At 37.6% G+C, this 16013-nt stretch overlaps 1 protein-coding gene across 1 annotated transcript; it reads right to left on the bottom strand.

Moving 5' to 3' along the window:
* Positions 1-868: 868 nt before the first annotated feature.
* On the bottom strand, positions 869-13292 carry slc39a13 (solute carrier family 39 member 13). The gene is made up of 9 exons (XM_055045167.1): positions 13183-13292; positions 9455-9820; positions 7447-7554; positions 7097-7227; positions 4308-4397; positions 3231-3281; positions 2949-3081; positions 2750-2849; positions 869-1731 (listed from the first exon to the last, which is right to left on the bottom strand). The coding sequence occupies exons 2-9, from the start codon at positions 9780-9782 to the stop codon at positions 1656-1658; spliced, it is 1017 nt and encodes a 338-aa protein (XP_054901142.1). The 5' UTR covers positions 9783-9820; positions 13183-13292; the 3' UTR covers positions 869-1655.
* Positions 13293-16013: the final 2721 nt, after the last annotated feature.

The raw sequence follows: 16013 nt of genomic DNA on the forward strand, positions 1-16013 counted from the left end.
ATCACCCTTTGCAGTAGGATTATTCCAACAGTGAACATGTTAATGCCGAAAGGTCCATGTGACACCATGAACTATCCCACTGTATCTTTATTCAAATCCAACCATATATTTTTCCAAACGCAGTCATTCCAGAGTAAAAGGAGACACTGCTCATCTTAAGCTATAAACAGGAAAGACGACCCAAAACCTGGACAGGTCACCAGTTTACAGGGAAAATAACCTCACTTGCACCTCAGGGCAATTTTGAATGACCTGCCAACACCGTGAGTGGCGCGAGAAAGCTGGTGTGAATGCATGCATACCAGGAACATGCAAACTGTACACAAAAAGGAACATATAAATAAATACTAGACTTAAAGTCTGCCATCAGCATAATGAATTTTACCTACTTGTTGGGTCCCAAAATACTAATGCTGAAATTCCATGCTTTTCCAGTTAATATTTTCAGAGGTGCTTTCAACTATAAATACAAATGTTTACTATGAAATTACTTAAAATATTTCTATACCAATTTTCAGGCTTCATAACTAAAAGCTACAAAAACTTCCTATAAATTGGATGGCCGGAGAAAAAAAACAATGAATAAAGACATGGAAGCTGATGAGAGATTGAGAAATGGATGAATGAATTGACAGGTCAACAAATGATAGATAAAATAAGAGATGAATGAATTAAAGGAAATACAGATGGACAGTTAGGCATTGGAAAAGGAAAAAGTCAGTAAGAGATATTGTTTTTATTATCATTTTTATCTGGACCCATAAAACTTTTTCCCCCCAAATTACATATTTTGAAATCTGTGTAGGAACCCTGCAGTTATTTACATCATATTTTCTTCAAAATATAAAAAACAATCCTTTTGAAACAGTTGTCTATAATTTAAAGTTTATTTCTTCAAAGGTCTTTCAAAACATGTATCATTCCCTGTTCTCAACTTTCTAAAAGCTATCTTCAGTCTCCCAGAAATAGCTAGTAACAAGAATTTAATGAAATTTAAGCTTTAAGAAATAACATCAATGTATTCTCATTAAATGTTACTAGAAGCAGTTCTTCATGATGAATGCTGTGTGAGGAGCACAAGCTCAAAATGTTCAGGTTACACTGTGTGTGAAAGGCAAACAGATAAAAGTTCTTTGGTAGAAAATAATACAACACAAAACAAGGATTGATTAAACAGTTTTCAATTTCAATAAATATTCAGAAGCTACATAAAAACTGTTAGCAAACAGTTTTAACAGAATGAAAAAACAAAACATCAGTTGAGTTTCTGCTCAGGGCTAGAAACACCTCTTTTATTATGTTAGTAATGAGATTGTATGTCATGTGTACCTGGTTTTAAATGTATGTGCAAAGCATCGTGATTGTCTAAAAAACAATTTGGCAACAGATTTCCAAACAGACCTTTTTCTGATTCCGGATAATTAAGTACAGCACATTTCAAAGTGTCCAACTTCTTGTCTTCTGATCATGACAGTCTTCCTTTCAGTTATCCCTAAATAAAGTGCAGGTCCTTGTCAGATATTTGCTTTAATGTTTCTTGGCTGTGATGCCAGAAATCTCCTCGTCAGTATATTTCTGTGAATGAGAGGCTGGTGGGGAAGACGGTTCCTATCCAGTAGTAGTGTTTAAGGCAAGAGAGTGTTCTCCTCCCACGGTCACTCGACAATGGCTGAGAGCAAAGCCATGGTACCCACCCCAGAGACGATGAGCAGGATTTGTAACAAGGAATGTCTAGAAAAAAAAAAAAGATGATTTAGAAAGGTATTAACTAACATATTTTCCAGACTAAATCATACCGTTTTTCATAGTTTGGAAGGTTCTGTGGTTTATAGTCTGGTGTGTTTTTTTTTTTTTTTTCTCTACATGACACATTTTTTAACTGATGGTTACATGTAAATTTGTACTGATAAGACATGAGCCAAGGGTTAAACATTACAGTCTGCAGCTGAGAGGAAAACTAAACGTGTGCTGAACCTGAGCTGGAGGAACTAGTCCAGAGTTTGGTACTTTAAAACTTGCTGCTAGAAGAGGCTGCAGACGATGAATAAAAATGACTTTGGAAGAGGAAATCCCTGGTGTTGCTGCTTTATGCAACACAACTGCTGCTCCATAACCCCAGATTCACATTGGATGCTCCTCTCCACCGGTAAAGAGCTCAGTGGAGTCGTTCCTGACCACTCTGATTTAGAGAATGGACGCTGGCAAGTCAGAAACTGCGAGCAGACTTTCAAGTCATGATTAAGTACGTTGAAAATCAGGTAACTGAACCAGATCGTCAACATGGAATAGGTCCCCCTCAGATTTGACAAGCACTAAATACATGTGACTTATTCTCCAGTGCTCTTTAATATACTTTCCTGTCTGATCATTCTCCAATAAAGGCCACTAGAGTCAATAAAATCTTTAAAAATAAAAATTAAAAGCAAAAAAAAAAAAAAAAAATGCAATCCTGGCACATTTTTCAAATGTAGAAGACTTTTTTTGGCTGAATAATTCAAAAGCCTCCAGTTGTGTAAAAGGGTAATTTGTCTTGAAAAAGAAACTGGACTGAAATGTGTAACAAAAACACAAACATGGTCTTAATATACAAACAAAGCTGCATCTCAAAAGCATAAAAAAACACTGATTAAGATTAATAGAACAAATAAAATCTGGCTCCTTGAGGGATAAATATAAAGAAATTAATAAGGAATTAGAAATAAAAAAAATTGGACATCTCTGTATGGATTCATTTTAAGTTCGTGTTTACCTTAAACTGGACTCCTGTAGCAGGTCAGGCACAACATTAACCAAGGCAATGTAGAGGAAACCCCCCGCAGTGAAAGGCAGAATCCAGCGAGAGGAGTTTTCTTCAAAAACAACAAAAATCTTCATGAATAAACTAATCAAATTTACATAATTTCCAGCTCATAACATATTTTGCTGTGTGTAAAATAATCTTATACTACCTGCATCTTTGGGGGACTGAGCATAGAGGGCAAAACAAGCTCCTAAGACCCCAACCAGAGCTGTGGATATCTGCATCTGGGCGGCACTCCAGCGATCGAACCCGGCTCGCAGCAGAATGGCAAAGTCTCCCACCTGTGGGAGACGACATTTCTCTCAACACAGAAAAAGCTAAACAACAACTGTGCTTACAAAGACTCCGGTAGCCAGATATGTTATAAAGCTCCAAGATATGCAAACAATTTATTTCCTAATGAAAACATTGAAGAATCGTTATAATTAACCTCGTGAGGGATTTCATGAAGCAGGATAGCAAAGGTGGTGAGGAATCCAACCTGGCAGATAGAAAACACAAATGTTCAAAATCTGTTTTTTGTAACACAGAAGAATGATGAGAAAATGCCTCAAAAGTTAAAAAAGTAAGACAAGTAAAAGAAGGTAAAAGGTTAATTTATATCATTTAGTTTAAGCCATTTGCAGCTAATTTTGTAGCACAAAAGGCCATTTGCTTATTTTAAGCGGTTCTAACAAACAAATACGAATAAGAGTTTAGAAAGTGTATAACTGTAAGTTCTTTATTTATATTTTATTTAAAAATTATTTTTCTTTACTTCTTTTGAATATTTCAATAAGACAAGTGTGACAAACACAACATGAGTAAACAAAAAATGCTGGTAAAGTCTTGCATGTGCATGTTTGAAATATCTAGTCAACTTCCTTTCTGGCACAATGATCAATTCTTCATGCTGTTAACCTTCTGTCTCTCCAGCTGGACTCTTGTCCCAGAACTGCAGATACACGGTAACCTACTGAAGCGGCACAAATCCATGTTTCTGGAGTTTAAAATGCACCTCTTAAAAAAGCTTGTTTTAGAAAAAAAGAAACAGACAGAATATGAATATCTTTTGCGTCTTTAAACAATCGCTCAGTCAGTGAGGTTTATAATTAGATGGCCAGGTTTATAACAGCTTAAATAAATATAACTTAGAGTAATGCCTTTCATCTTTTTATTATTTTGCTGCATTAGATCAATTTGGACCTTTTCGCACATCAGTCATTGGCGTCGTTTTCCCCTCTTTAGTCAGTCAGATTGGAGCATAAAATCTTTTTACTCCACACACATTGAGGTTTTTTAAACTTTCACAGCTAGTTAGTGTCTTTTTGTGCATTTTCTGCACTAATGATCAACTTATGACTTTTCAGAATCAGCTACTTTTGGATTATTTGACCCAGGGTAATGAAGCCGCCTCTCCCACACAAAAATGCATATAAAATAAATAAACCTGGTGAGCTTTGCGCTGACACGGCTTAAAATACTAACATTTACAGGGGTGATGAAACACTGTGAAATAAAATCCTACCTTCTTGCTCACTGAGAAGCTTCCAGCTACTGCCAGTCCATGGGTGAAGTTATCAATGCAGTTGGCGAGAAGGTTTAGGTATCCACTTGTCTGTAACACATGGATGAAAAACTGTCCAATTTAAAGAAGAAAAAAAATGGTGCATTTTCTCTTTAGTACCTCATGCTAAGAATCAGCCTAAAATGAGATTTTAACAATATCAGATAAACATATCTTGAATACTCACAAAAAACTGTTACTCATCTTTTTACACAATGAATTAATTGTTATTAAATGTCTTTAGCCACGTTCTCAGGCTAAGCTATATAAACACAGGCTTGCTTACTGCGTGGGTTGTAGTTGGAATAAATTACTTGAATAGAAGCTGTCTGACCAAATGAATCAGGCAACAAAATGTACAAAGTAACACGTAATGCCTCGACTTGAAATAAAATCAAGAAAATACTTGCGAAACATTCTGGAAAGAGTTACAAAATAATTTCTTAAGGTTTTGGGACTCCACTGACAAACAATGACAGTGATTGTCCACACATGGAGAAAATAAGGGACAGAGGCCACCATTGACCAGCCAACCAAAATTACTCAGACAGTACAAACAACAAACCAGTGATTTCACGAAGCAACCATTTTGAAACACTAAGGAATCCAGCTAAACTCTGTGCTCATAAAATTGCAAAAGATGACAAAAGATGGCAAAGATGACATCCATGAAACTGCTAACCAAAATAAATTTGACACCTATTTCACGTTTGCCAGAACTTGTTTCTGACTAATAACTTTTGGAAAAATATTCTGCAAATTGATGAGACAAAGTATTTTTTGGGAAAGTGTGTACCTCTACATGGAATAAAGAATTAAAAAAAGAAAATAACATGACTAAAGTCAAGCATAGGCATGATGCTTGACTACAGCAAGCATCTATAGTCAAGCAGTGATGGTTTGGAGCTGCTTTGTTTCTTCTAAAGCTCAATAGTTGGCTGCCATTGATAAAACTCTCAATGCTGAGAAAGTCGTCATTCAGTGGTCATTCAGTCCACCACTGAATGACGCAAGAGAATGAAAGTTTTATAGTCGTCTAGTCAAAGTCAGAACTTAAATCCGATTCAGAAGATGTTCATTTTAAAAAAAGAACATTTTGATATGGCTGAATTAAAAATACTTTACAAAAAATAGTGGGGAAATTTATTTTACATCCAAACTGATGTAAAAGACTCATTACCACCTACTACAAAATCTTGATGTCAATTGCTGTTTAGAAAAAAGCAGTAAACAGATACAAGAAGCTGAGGGGAGGTTGCTTTTCCACATCGAGAGGAAGGTGGTTTTGGCAGCTTTTTTCTCCTTAAAATATGGAAATTGTCATTTGGCATCTACATTTTATATTTACTGATGTTATTTGTCTCGTAGATAAAAAATTATTTCACAATCTGAAATATTTTTTAAAAATCTGTGAGAGGGGACATAGTGTTTTTATTGCCTGTACTTCCATATTGCTGTTTGGTCAGGCAAAATTAATTAATAAATACAAGCATTTTTAAAAGCAATAGCCAACTTCCCTGTTCCATCATTTAGAAACCACTTATGTTGTCATTTGGGCTGAAGCTCAAATAAAGCCAGAGGGAAATAACCTGCGGTCCTCCGGTTGCCACAAGGAAATGTTTGCTCCATCTCAGTGACTGAAGCATGAGGAAGTAATGAAGTGTGATGAATTTTATGGCTAGTAATGTCCTCCAAGTTTTGGGAGCTAAATTTCCAATCCAGAGCACTGTGCAAGTTTTGTGTAAAAACAATGCATCGATGCAAAACACTGGCATGATTCACTAAAAAATATATTCACCTTGTTACTGTTCTTGCAATGCTTAACGTTTTAGGAGGACACACTGTTAGCTTCCCCCTTTGCTGTAAATCTCAGCCCATGTCTATTGTTGCCTCTGCCTAAAAGTGGTGTTCTCCTGTGGACAGCGAAATGGCTGAAGCAGCTGCTTCAGCCCCTGCACTAAAAATAGACACAAGGAGAGGAGCTGAGACGTGGATTCCAATCTTCTCCCTCACTGGCATTAGAAAGACATGGTGGAATGTGTATTCTGCTTCTACACACATACAGAACAAGGCTTTTTTACAGAGCTAGCATTAACTATTTTACTTTATAAAAAATAAAATAATAAAATGTGCATAAAATGCATACACTTTAATAATTAGTACGCCCATGCTTGTATGTATATCAAACATGGCATCTCATCTCTGTGTGAAACCAAATACAAATATGAACAGCTGTTTCAAATCTGTGAGCTGCAAATACAATATGTTTGAGGGTTAAGTGGCTCTTTGATAAATGCATTTCTTTTGCTTTTAGCCTTTTGACTGAACGACAGGATTGAAGAAGATGATTCACCTGGGTAAATATACACACAGAGTGAGCAACCATGCACAATGAAAATATAGGAGCAGCCTGTCTTTATTCATTTGTAATACAACCCTAAATAAAAAGATAAAACGCTGCTTTGCTCATTTTTAAGAAGGCAGGAGGCTAAACATTAAACTGACACTGGCTTTTTGAATCATATATAAGGCAAGCAAGAAAAATCAATAGGGATTTATTCCCAAATGTGTAGCTGCTGCTGTAAACTCCCGGGTGTGCTACGGGTCATCTGATACGACAGTCGTCAAAACAAAACTGACAGATGTGCAGACTAAGCATCATAGCATCTGCACAGAGAATGCCAACAAAGGGAAATGTGTGAAGGCTTGTATCGACATGCGAGGCTGAAAGTAATGACAGAAATACTTACAGACAGTTTGAAATTTGAAGGGGCATCCTCCAGGCTGTCTTCATCTGGAAACATTTTCTCCAGCAGGTGGAAGGCAAACAGACCAATGAGTACCCACAAGCCCTGGGTCATGTAGTGTTTGTGTTTACTAACTGGAAAGACAGCACAGAGTGTAAATATGTGGGCATGAGATGTACATGAGAGATCTGGTGATGCAGCCAACAAACTGCTTCTAAAAACTGCCACAGACCTGAATGAAGAAATGTATAAATGCCATTTTCTTTTTTTAATGAACCAGTATTTTTTCTTACAAGAGGGATTTCTTGTTAGAGCATGAATATATTTATGAAACCTCTCACTCTGAGACCCACCTCGAGGGCCAGAGAGCGCCCACGCTTCAGGAAGGAGGTGAAGAAACACGTCACCAAGGAGACCACCAATAGCAAAGCTCAAGAGCTGCTTCAGCTTCTGACATCCAGCTGGCAAAGAAACAAGGTACCAATTATGACAAGGTTTGATTAACAACAACCTCTGTGCTGTTTTAGGTTTAAACACAGTTTATGATAAGCTTAAAAACAGCATCAAAAAAGATTGTGATAAATTAGCATCTCTTTTCAGCCCGGCTGTTGTCATTTCAACATATGAGGCACTTAAATGCACAGTAGCATCTCTGGCATTACCTATAATAACACTTCACGGAAACTTTAACCTTGGAGTGGCTGCATTTCTCAGCCCTCGGCCTAAAATACTTCTGGAATGCCACGTTAGCGTGGGTGGGGCCTGTCAAAACTTGCAGCCCTTTCGTTCACCCAAAGTGACTTTGGTAGGGTCACAGAGTACAAGGAAAGTGTACAGTAGATCATCAGAATCATTTAGAAGTTACAAGTCTGTATTAAGCTGGATATATAAACTATTACATGCAGATATTTTCTGTACGCAAACTCATGTTTAGAAGGAATGATCAAGTATCATCAATAAGCAAGGATTGCAATAAATGGTATATGTATTCATAAAAAAGCAAAGTCTCAAAGAGGTAAGTAATTCTCAAAGAAAAATATGATGTTAAATACAAAACTTGAGATAAACTAAACTCAATGGCTCCAGCAAATAGACATTTAACTTGGTGCACCATTGTGTTTGAATCTAGCCTCATAGAAGAAGTTTAAAAGAGTCTTGTTTTTTTTCTATGTTGTTGCACTTGGCAGCTGAAGCTCTTCTCACTCAGAACAGGAAACTCTTTACTGTAAATAGGAATCTTAAAAAAAGAAAAAATAGCTGTGAATTTGCATCATTGCACACTATAATTGTTTAGAAAACATGCAGCTGCGTTCACATTTGGGCTCTGCTGAGAGTTCACTTCGCACTGTCTGATATAGGAAGACTTGAAAATTTAGGATGCAGCTGCCTGCTTTCCACCAGAAACATCTGTTGATCCCAATGGAAAAAAAAAACTCTCTCTAGTGTGGAGATGAGTTTCATCACAAGGCTATTCAATTGTAAAACATGGATGGGAGAAAAAAGATGAAACTACTATTTGTAAAATCTTACACCTTTAAGAAATTAATAATAGTAATTAGGAAACATTAAAATGTATGAGTTATTGCAAATTGTCATTTCTGAATAATTGTAGTGGATATGAACGGCTTCTTATAGCAGCTCTATAGCAAGACAGGAGAAACTAAAAAAGCTGCTTCTTTTGCTTTTTTGACAGATTCTCTAAACTAGTGAATCTGTCAACCAGTTCAGAGACACATTAGAAGTCTGGATTATATTATTACATTTCTGCAACCATGGATTTCTCATTTTCCAGATGTGTGAACCAGCAGCCCAGTTTACTCCATTTTCTGGCAGTGTTTCCATGTTTACAAGAAAGATAGAAAGAAGAAGTAAGCCTGATCACACTTCCCTCCCCCTCTTGCTCCAATCCTTCCTATTTTGGGGGGAATTTGGACTCCTTATAACAGGAATTCAGAAATCTGCTGGTTCTGCATATAAAAAATATCCCTAACATTGAATAATTCCCTGACCCATATAACGGACGCTAAAAAATGCTAACTAAAATCACGCAGGTGTCACAGCATCCAAACAGGTTAAAGAGAAGCAACAGAGCATCTTGGGAAGATTATTTTACAACATCTTTATGCAATTAAATTGATAACAAAAACCGGAACATTTCTTTAGGTTGCTACAGACATTTCAATCTGAACACTTCTGCTTTCAAAATAAAAAACGTTTTTCCCAGTTTGGCAAGAATCTGAGTTCAATCTGAGTTAACGGTGGAAAAAAAAAAACAACTTAACGTCTAAAGCTTAATTTGAACTAAACAAAAAAAAAAAAACTGTTGCGAATAATTTGAGTCATGGTTAAGCTGATTCCTACCTTCAGTTTTGAGGGCAGTTCCTGCTTCAATAGGAATAACAAGCAGAGGGAAAACCCCACTGAGGCCCACAGCGACTGAACCCACCAGGGACAGGAGCCATACATGCGTGTGTTCACTGGTTAAAAAGTCTGTGACTGCCTGCAGGCCTGGGAGGTCATCTGCCAGACTGGGGCTCGGTCCCGCAGCTGTAGCCGTCGCATGAGCCATAGAGGTTTGTGTCATCTTCTGGCTGCTTGATGCTCCCCTGGAGGTGAGCATCAGCAGAGCAGCAGGGACAAAAAGAGCAGCGACAGCCCAGCTGGGCCTCCAACAGCCTCCACCTTTCATCCGTCTTTCAGCCAAAAAAGCACTTGGAGCCTGTGATGCTATAACAAGAGAGAAGATATGACAAAAAAAAAATATCGTTTCAAATGTCTAAACATTAAGAATGATTGTGTCATGTTTGTCCTCCTACAAAACCATATTAAAACAAAAAATATATTTCCCACCCCAATCTTTTCCCACTTTCAAACATGTTTGAAAAAGCTCTAGAGAGCCACTAGGGCAGCGCTAAAGGGCTGCGGGTTGCTAACCCCTGTTCTGGACACATAAAAAGCAAAAGCAGTTTCTCATTTCAACAATCGCCTTGATCTTGTGCTTTGAGCGTTCTGCAGGTGTACGTCCATAAATAGAGCCGGATCTCCTTATCGCATTAAAATGCAAACCACTTGTTTGCTGCAGCCAAAAAAAATGAAAAAGACAATATTTTCAGTGAAAATAGATTCAGCTGGATATCTGATGATGTACAAGCCAGGGATCTGGTTGTTTGCAACAAACTCTTGGATTTTCCAGCAGTACGCTCGGAGCTCACAGTTTACTCCAACCAGATGAAATCTCTGGAATTCAGAGAAAGTTAAAGAAAACTACAAGCATGTCTCTGGTTTCTTCATTGATCTGACATAATCAATGTCAGATCAATGATCATGTCAGACAAATGATATGATCATTGATCTTACATCAATGACATGATCATTGATGTAGGATCAATGATCATGTCAGACAGGTGACATGATCATTGATCTCACATCAATGATCATGTCAGAGCCTCTTCCACTGAAGAATGTTTTTGCTTTCTTTGTGGCTCTTTCAGATCAAACTGGTTGCATCTACCAGCTACCAAATCTGCCTCCAAATCCCCAGTTTACAAAAGAATAAAAAATAAAATGATAATAAAAATGGATTCAATCATTTCTACTCGCGTAATCATTTCTCGTGTACATTCTATACCTGCTGAATGTTTCTTGTTTCAGATTTTAGAATCAAACCGTTTTAAATGAGTTAGTGGGGTTTGTAAAAATGATCAAAATGTTTAGGTAAATTTAAAAATAGTTAATTGACAGAAAAATGGAAGCACACAATGACATATTAAGGATAAGCGATTACAATTATATGATAACTGTATGCAAGAATCACAAACTGGTAAAAGCTTTCATAAAAGATTATTAACACGTTAGGTGCTACTGTTTTGTCAAACAGGGAAGTTTAACAAAAGCTGACTTGTTTCATTCCTATTGGTTTTGCCCTATTTAAGGAAGTCAAACTACTATAGTGATGTTTTTTTTTGCTCTTAACAAACAGGTTATAGCTACATTTAAAAGCATAGATATAACCTCAGTTTACAATGGGAGGCATTTTTTTTCTTTTTAATATGGCAGAAAAGAAATCCTCATTATGAGCTGTGTTTTTGCTGTGAATGTTGAAAACAACAACAGAAATCCAAATGATGATTTTCAGTGAGAGCTTCAAAGCACGGCAGGAATGCTGCCAGCTAAGCAAATACGTCAATCCATCACTTATTGATCAGAACTGACCCATATTCAGGAGGATCATAACTTGCGATTTATTTAAAAAAATCATTCAACATCAGCTCTTAAATTGGTCAACTGGCTGCCATTCATAAAAACCCGAATCCACTTGTTTCGGGTTGAGAAGAAGTGAGACTATCATGCCACCTTTAATCTTGAGTGTTATTTAAGAAGCCCGTTTATGATGACACAATATGTAAAAAGTTAGACAACATCCCTCGAAATGGAATCTGTTCAAGTACTTTTTAAAATAGAAATCTCTGTAGTTGGAATTTGCTTGATTTTTTTCTGGTTTGTTTTTAGTGGAATAACAGTAAATTGGAGAGCAAATAAACTTGCAACTGTTTTTTGGGCATTTTAAATAGTCACGAACAGACGCTGACCTCAATTTAAATAGTACATTATGTACATTCTCAAACATTAACAAGTATCACACTAGCTACAGCTAATTTGGCTGTAGAAGTAACATCATCTCGACGGACATTTTAAACCCCCTACGGCCTTTCTACATTTTGTTGAGTTTTATCATAAAATAACCATGAAACAAATATTTTCAGTTTTCTTCCCACTAGCACTACTTAATTAATAGAAATGTTACATTGAATGATGCTGATGATTTTTTTGGCATAGATATTAGGAAGTCTAAAACTGCAGAACTTAACAAGACCTTGAGCAGAAGTTGGGAGTTTGGAGAAGGAAAGTTAGAGGCTTCCCCGCCAAATTCAACCTAAAAATCCAAAACAGCAGTCTTGCTTTTTACAACTTGACAGATATGGCAAGCAAACTTTGTCTTCACACTTCAGACAGCTCGTATCTCCTTAAATCTTTCACAAACTCTGAGCCGTGAATCCTCCAAATGTGAACGTCTGTGCATACAAAAACAGCAACATATAAAAAAAAAAAAACAGTGACATTAGGGATGATGACATCACTCCCAGATCCAAGGTCCACGTTTAGAGGCAATTGATATGTAGCACAAGTTAATCAGCATTCATTGAGGGCTTCCTGGCTGTCTGGCTGGGAGCCCCCACAATTTAACAGACACCACTTCTCTTAAAAGAAGATCTGCTTCTGCTTCTCAGTGGTCACTAGCTGTACAGCCCAAATATACATATTTTTTTAGTACTTAACTTTGCCAAAAAAAAAACGATTTTCCTCTACAAGCACCAATCATCGCCCCCTAACATGTCAGTTACCGTAGCAACCAAACAAACATGGACAAAAAACTCATTTATTTGTTTAAGCTGTTCTCAGAGTAACAGAATCTGTGCAGCAAAGGAGACTTCTGAACCTATTATTGACGGTCAACCTTTAAAAAAAAAAACATGAGTAAAGTTGAGGCAGACAGAAAGCTCCAGAAGGAGCAGACTTCCAGACGGACTTCCTCTTTGGCGCATGGCGGTTATTTATCATTGTTTCCGTTACTCGTTTCAGAGCGTCTGGCCAGCTGAGGCGACTACCTTTATTTTAACTTATTGGATGTAAAAAACGGACGCAAATGAGACGCTAAACAATACGTCTGAGAGTTAGCGAAAACACGTGTTGGTCGAAAACAGTTGGGCTGGGAAAAACTTGGGACGCCATGACGCTGAAAGAAAGTGATGTGAACTGGGTGAATAACGCGCAGTAACCAGCCCTGGCGTCTGCAGCTCGGAGTTAGCAGGCTAACAGCGGCTAGCAGCGGACGGAGGAATGTGGTCGGACCCGGTTTGCTAAAGAGATTAGCTCCTCAAGCGCGCAGCCACGTAAGTTTAATGCTAACAGCGGCTGCTCCTCCGACAGCTAGCGGCAGTTCCACAAACTTACTGCCGCGAGCAACTTGTTGAAAACCTCCCTGCACCCAAACAGCACAATCTGAACTATGACTCGTTTTGTGAACATACCTTGTGGTTTCAACAGTCCGTGCACCGGAGTGTCCCTGCCATCCAGACCCTGATGAACTGCAGCCAGAGTTCCCGCAGACTCCCAGCGCACTGCTGCTGCTGCTGTGGGGCGGACGGGGACCCACAGAGCGGCTCTCCCAAACAGCCACGTATCAGGAACACGAGGGGGAGCACCAGGGAGAATGCAAACACGAGAGGGGAGTCACAGCGTGGAACCCGCCTCACCAGAGTTTGCAGGAAGTAGTTCATCCTCCTAATTGTTCCCAGACTAACGCAGTTGAAGGGATTGTTTACGTATTTGACGCAAATTCACGTGAAATGATGATTGAAATAAAACTTTTTCTTCTGGGGAAGAGGCACTTCAGGCATAAAACTGCAGATGCTGCATCATCTGCAGTAGCTGATTTGTTCTACTCAATACGACCGTAGAATTGTATGCACTTTATTTATAATAATAGTGCTGTGACACATTTCTAAAATATTGAGCAGCATAGCTGTTTCATTGCAAATCACTTTCAGTGTTTCAGTGATATGGTGACACTGAAACATAAACTCCATGCATACATTACAGTGCATTAGAAAGTCACTTTTTCCACATTTTAAGCTGCAGCCTCAGATCATATTTGATTTCTTTCCCCAAGCTTTTTATAATAGTTTGCTAAAATTCTGGCCCATTCCAGTAGAACCAAGTCAGGTCTGAAAGCGACCTTTCACCCCGTGCAAGTCAAGACTCGTTCATCTGTATCCAGCTTCAGCCCATATCTTCACTAGGCTTTTGCTTTGGTAGTGGGATTAATCTGCACATTTCACATTGGAACATGTTGAGGTGAGGAACACACAGCCCCTCTCCTTCCTGCATGGTATAAAAACTCGACATTTCATTCCTGTTTAAAGCTGTCTATATTTTTTGAGCAGATGAATGTTCAAAAAATATGCTTACAGAGGTCCACATTTTTCTCTCTCTTATCTTTGCTGATTTTTTTTCATGTCACAGAAGGAAACAGCACGTTTGAAGTCTTACAAAGCATTCAAGAAAAATACAAATCAAAATGGATTTTCATTTTATTGAAATGTTGTTTAATCAGACTTTTGCACAGCAGTGACTTCAAAATCTGAGCTTTACCAAATTGCTTAAGGGCATATTAATTTATTCCATCCATCAGTTGACTATACTCACTTACCTTGCAAGGTCTGGTGCCTTTCATGAGCAGTTGCTTGGTGAGGGGTAGGATAAACCCTGGAAAAGTTATCCGGCCATCACCGAAAAACACAAAGAGTTGAAGCACAGGTATAGGATACAGGACACTCACATTCATAGGGCAATTTAGAAAGTCATGTTTTGTGATTGTGATGATGTCCAGGTACCCAGAAAGTACTGCTGTTATGTTTCCTGAAAAATGCAATTGGAAGTTATTTTATTTCTCAGAACATATAACATTCATGGTAACAGGATTCCAAATTAGTTAATGTTTCCAGTCGATTTTACTGGACTTTTTCCAAAGTTTTATTTAGCTTTTGGAATCCGTACTCCAAAGATTTTCACAGTAACAGTCAGATTAGTTTAACCTGAATAGGTCATTGCTCTCTAAAATGATTAAACACCACACATATTACCTTAGAAATGGTAGAACTATGACATAAATCCTGCAATGATTGTCGCTGCGAGAAAGATGATGATGGGCAATAACCCTGCTTTTTTTTTTTTTTTTTTGAAGCATTGACAAAAAATGTAAAGCATAAATATTAATTAGAAATTACAATTGGTAGGACTATGTATTGGTTTTAGTTATTTCTTAGTAATCCCTAAAAAGTGATGTAAAGCGAGGCCTGAAAGTCATACAGGTTTTCTTTAAAATCCGACTCTTTCTTGCTCTCAGAAACATGTTTAGATTTTTTTTTTTTCTTTTTATCCACCCAACACTGACCTATGAATCATTGGCTTATGAGTCAATGGCTCCTGAACTGGAACAAACAAGTGTTTTTATCCACATATAAAAGACAACTTGGCAAACAGTCAATTTTAAATGGGATCTCTGGGCACTTTGTTACAGTGGTCATAGATATCCATGTCCTTATTTCTTTAGTACAGGCTCTGAAACATCCCAGAGAACTCAACTTGACAGTTTAAGACAGCTTTTTCAGCACCAACAAGCAATTAACAAACAGCTGTTGGGTAATAGATGTAAATTATACAGTAGGTAATAAATTTCATGTCTATGTTTTAAAGAGCTAATTTTTAGGTGACATTCAGCTGTTGAAGATTGTATGTTTGGCACACCTTCTTTTGTCCTCTGCTTGTATTCTTGCATTTACTCGTTTTCTTTTTGGCACACTGACTGCAACATACTGTCATGGTAATTCTCTTCATTAGAGCTGCTAAAACGAAATCCAAAGCCCTTCAGATTTCGGTGTTGCTGCAACTGAATTTCTCCAATTGGAACAAATAAAGATGTTTGTTCTCAATAATCTGGATTTCGCTGAATTTCTATTTTTTCCATGTTTTGTAATTTTAGCCACACATCCGAAAAACTGAATTGGTAAAGGCATTAGACATGAACATTTTTGATATAAAATATTTTCTTTATGTGAATGTTGCCCATGTTGAGAACCGTCTCAAAACCCCGCTTCCTCCCTCTCCTCAGTTGGATGTTTCACATTAACTACCCGACCACTAGGTGGTGCATGTGACATTTACTGCATGACTTGTGGCTTAACATTTGTTGAAACAGTAGATAAGAGATGTTAATTTTTATATAGTGGATGGCATGCAATTATATCTTTGGCTCAGCACTTCTGTTCTAAACTTGAAGATACTGCAAGTAATTAACTTG

This window comes from Poeciliopsis prolifica, unplaced genomic scaffold (assembly GCF_027474105.1).
Source record: "Poeciliopsis prolifica strain line A6 unplaced genomic scaffold, Auburn_PproV2 SCAFFOLD021, whole genome shotgun sequence".
NCBI classification, from domain to species: domain Eukaryota; kingdom Metazoa; phylum Chordata; class Actinopteri; order Cyprinodontiformes; family Poeciliidae; genus Poeciliopsis; species Poeciliopsis prolifica.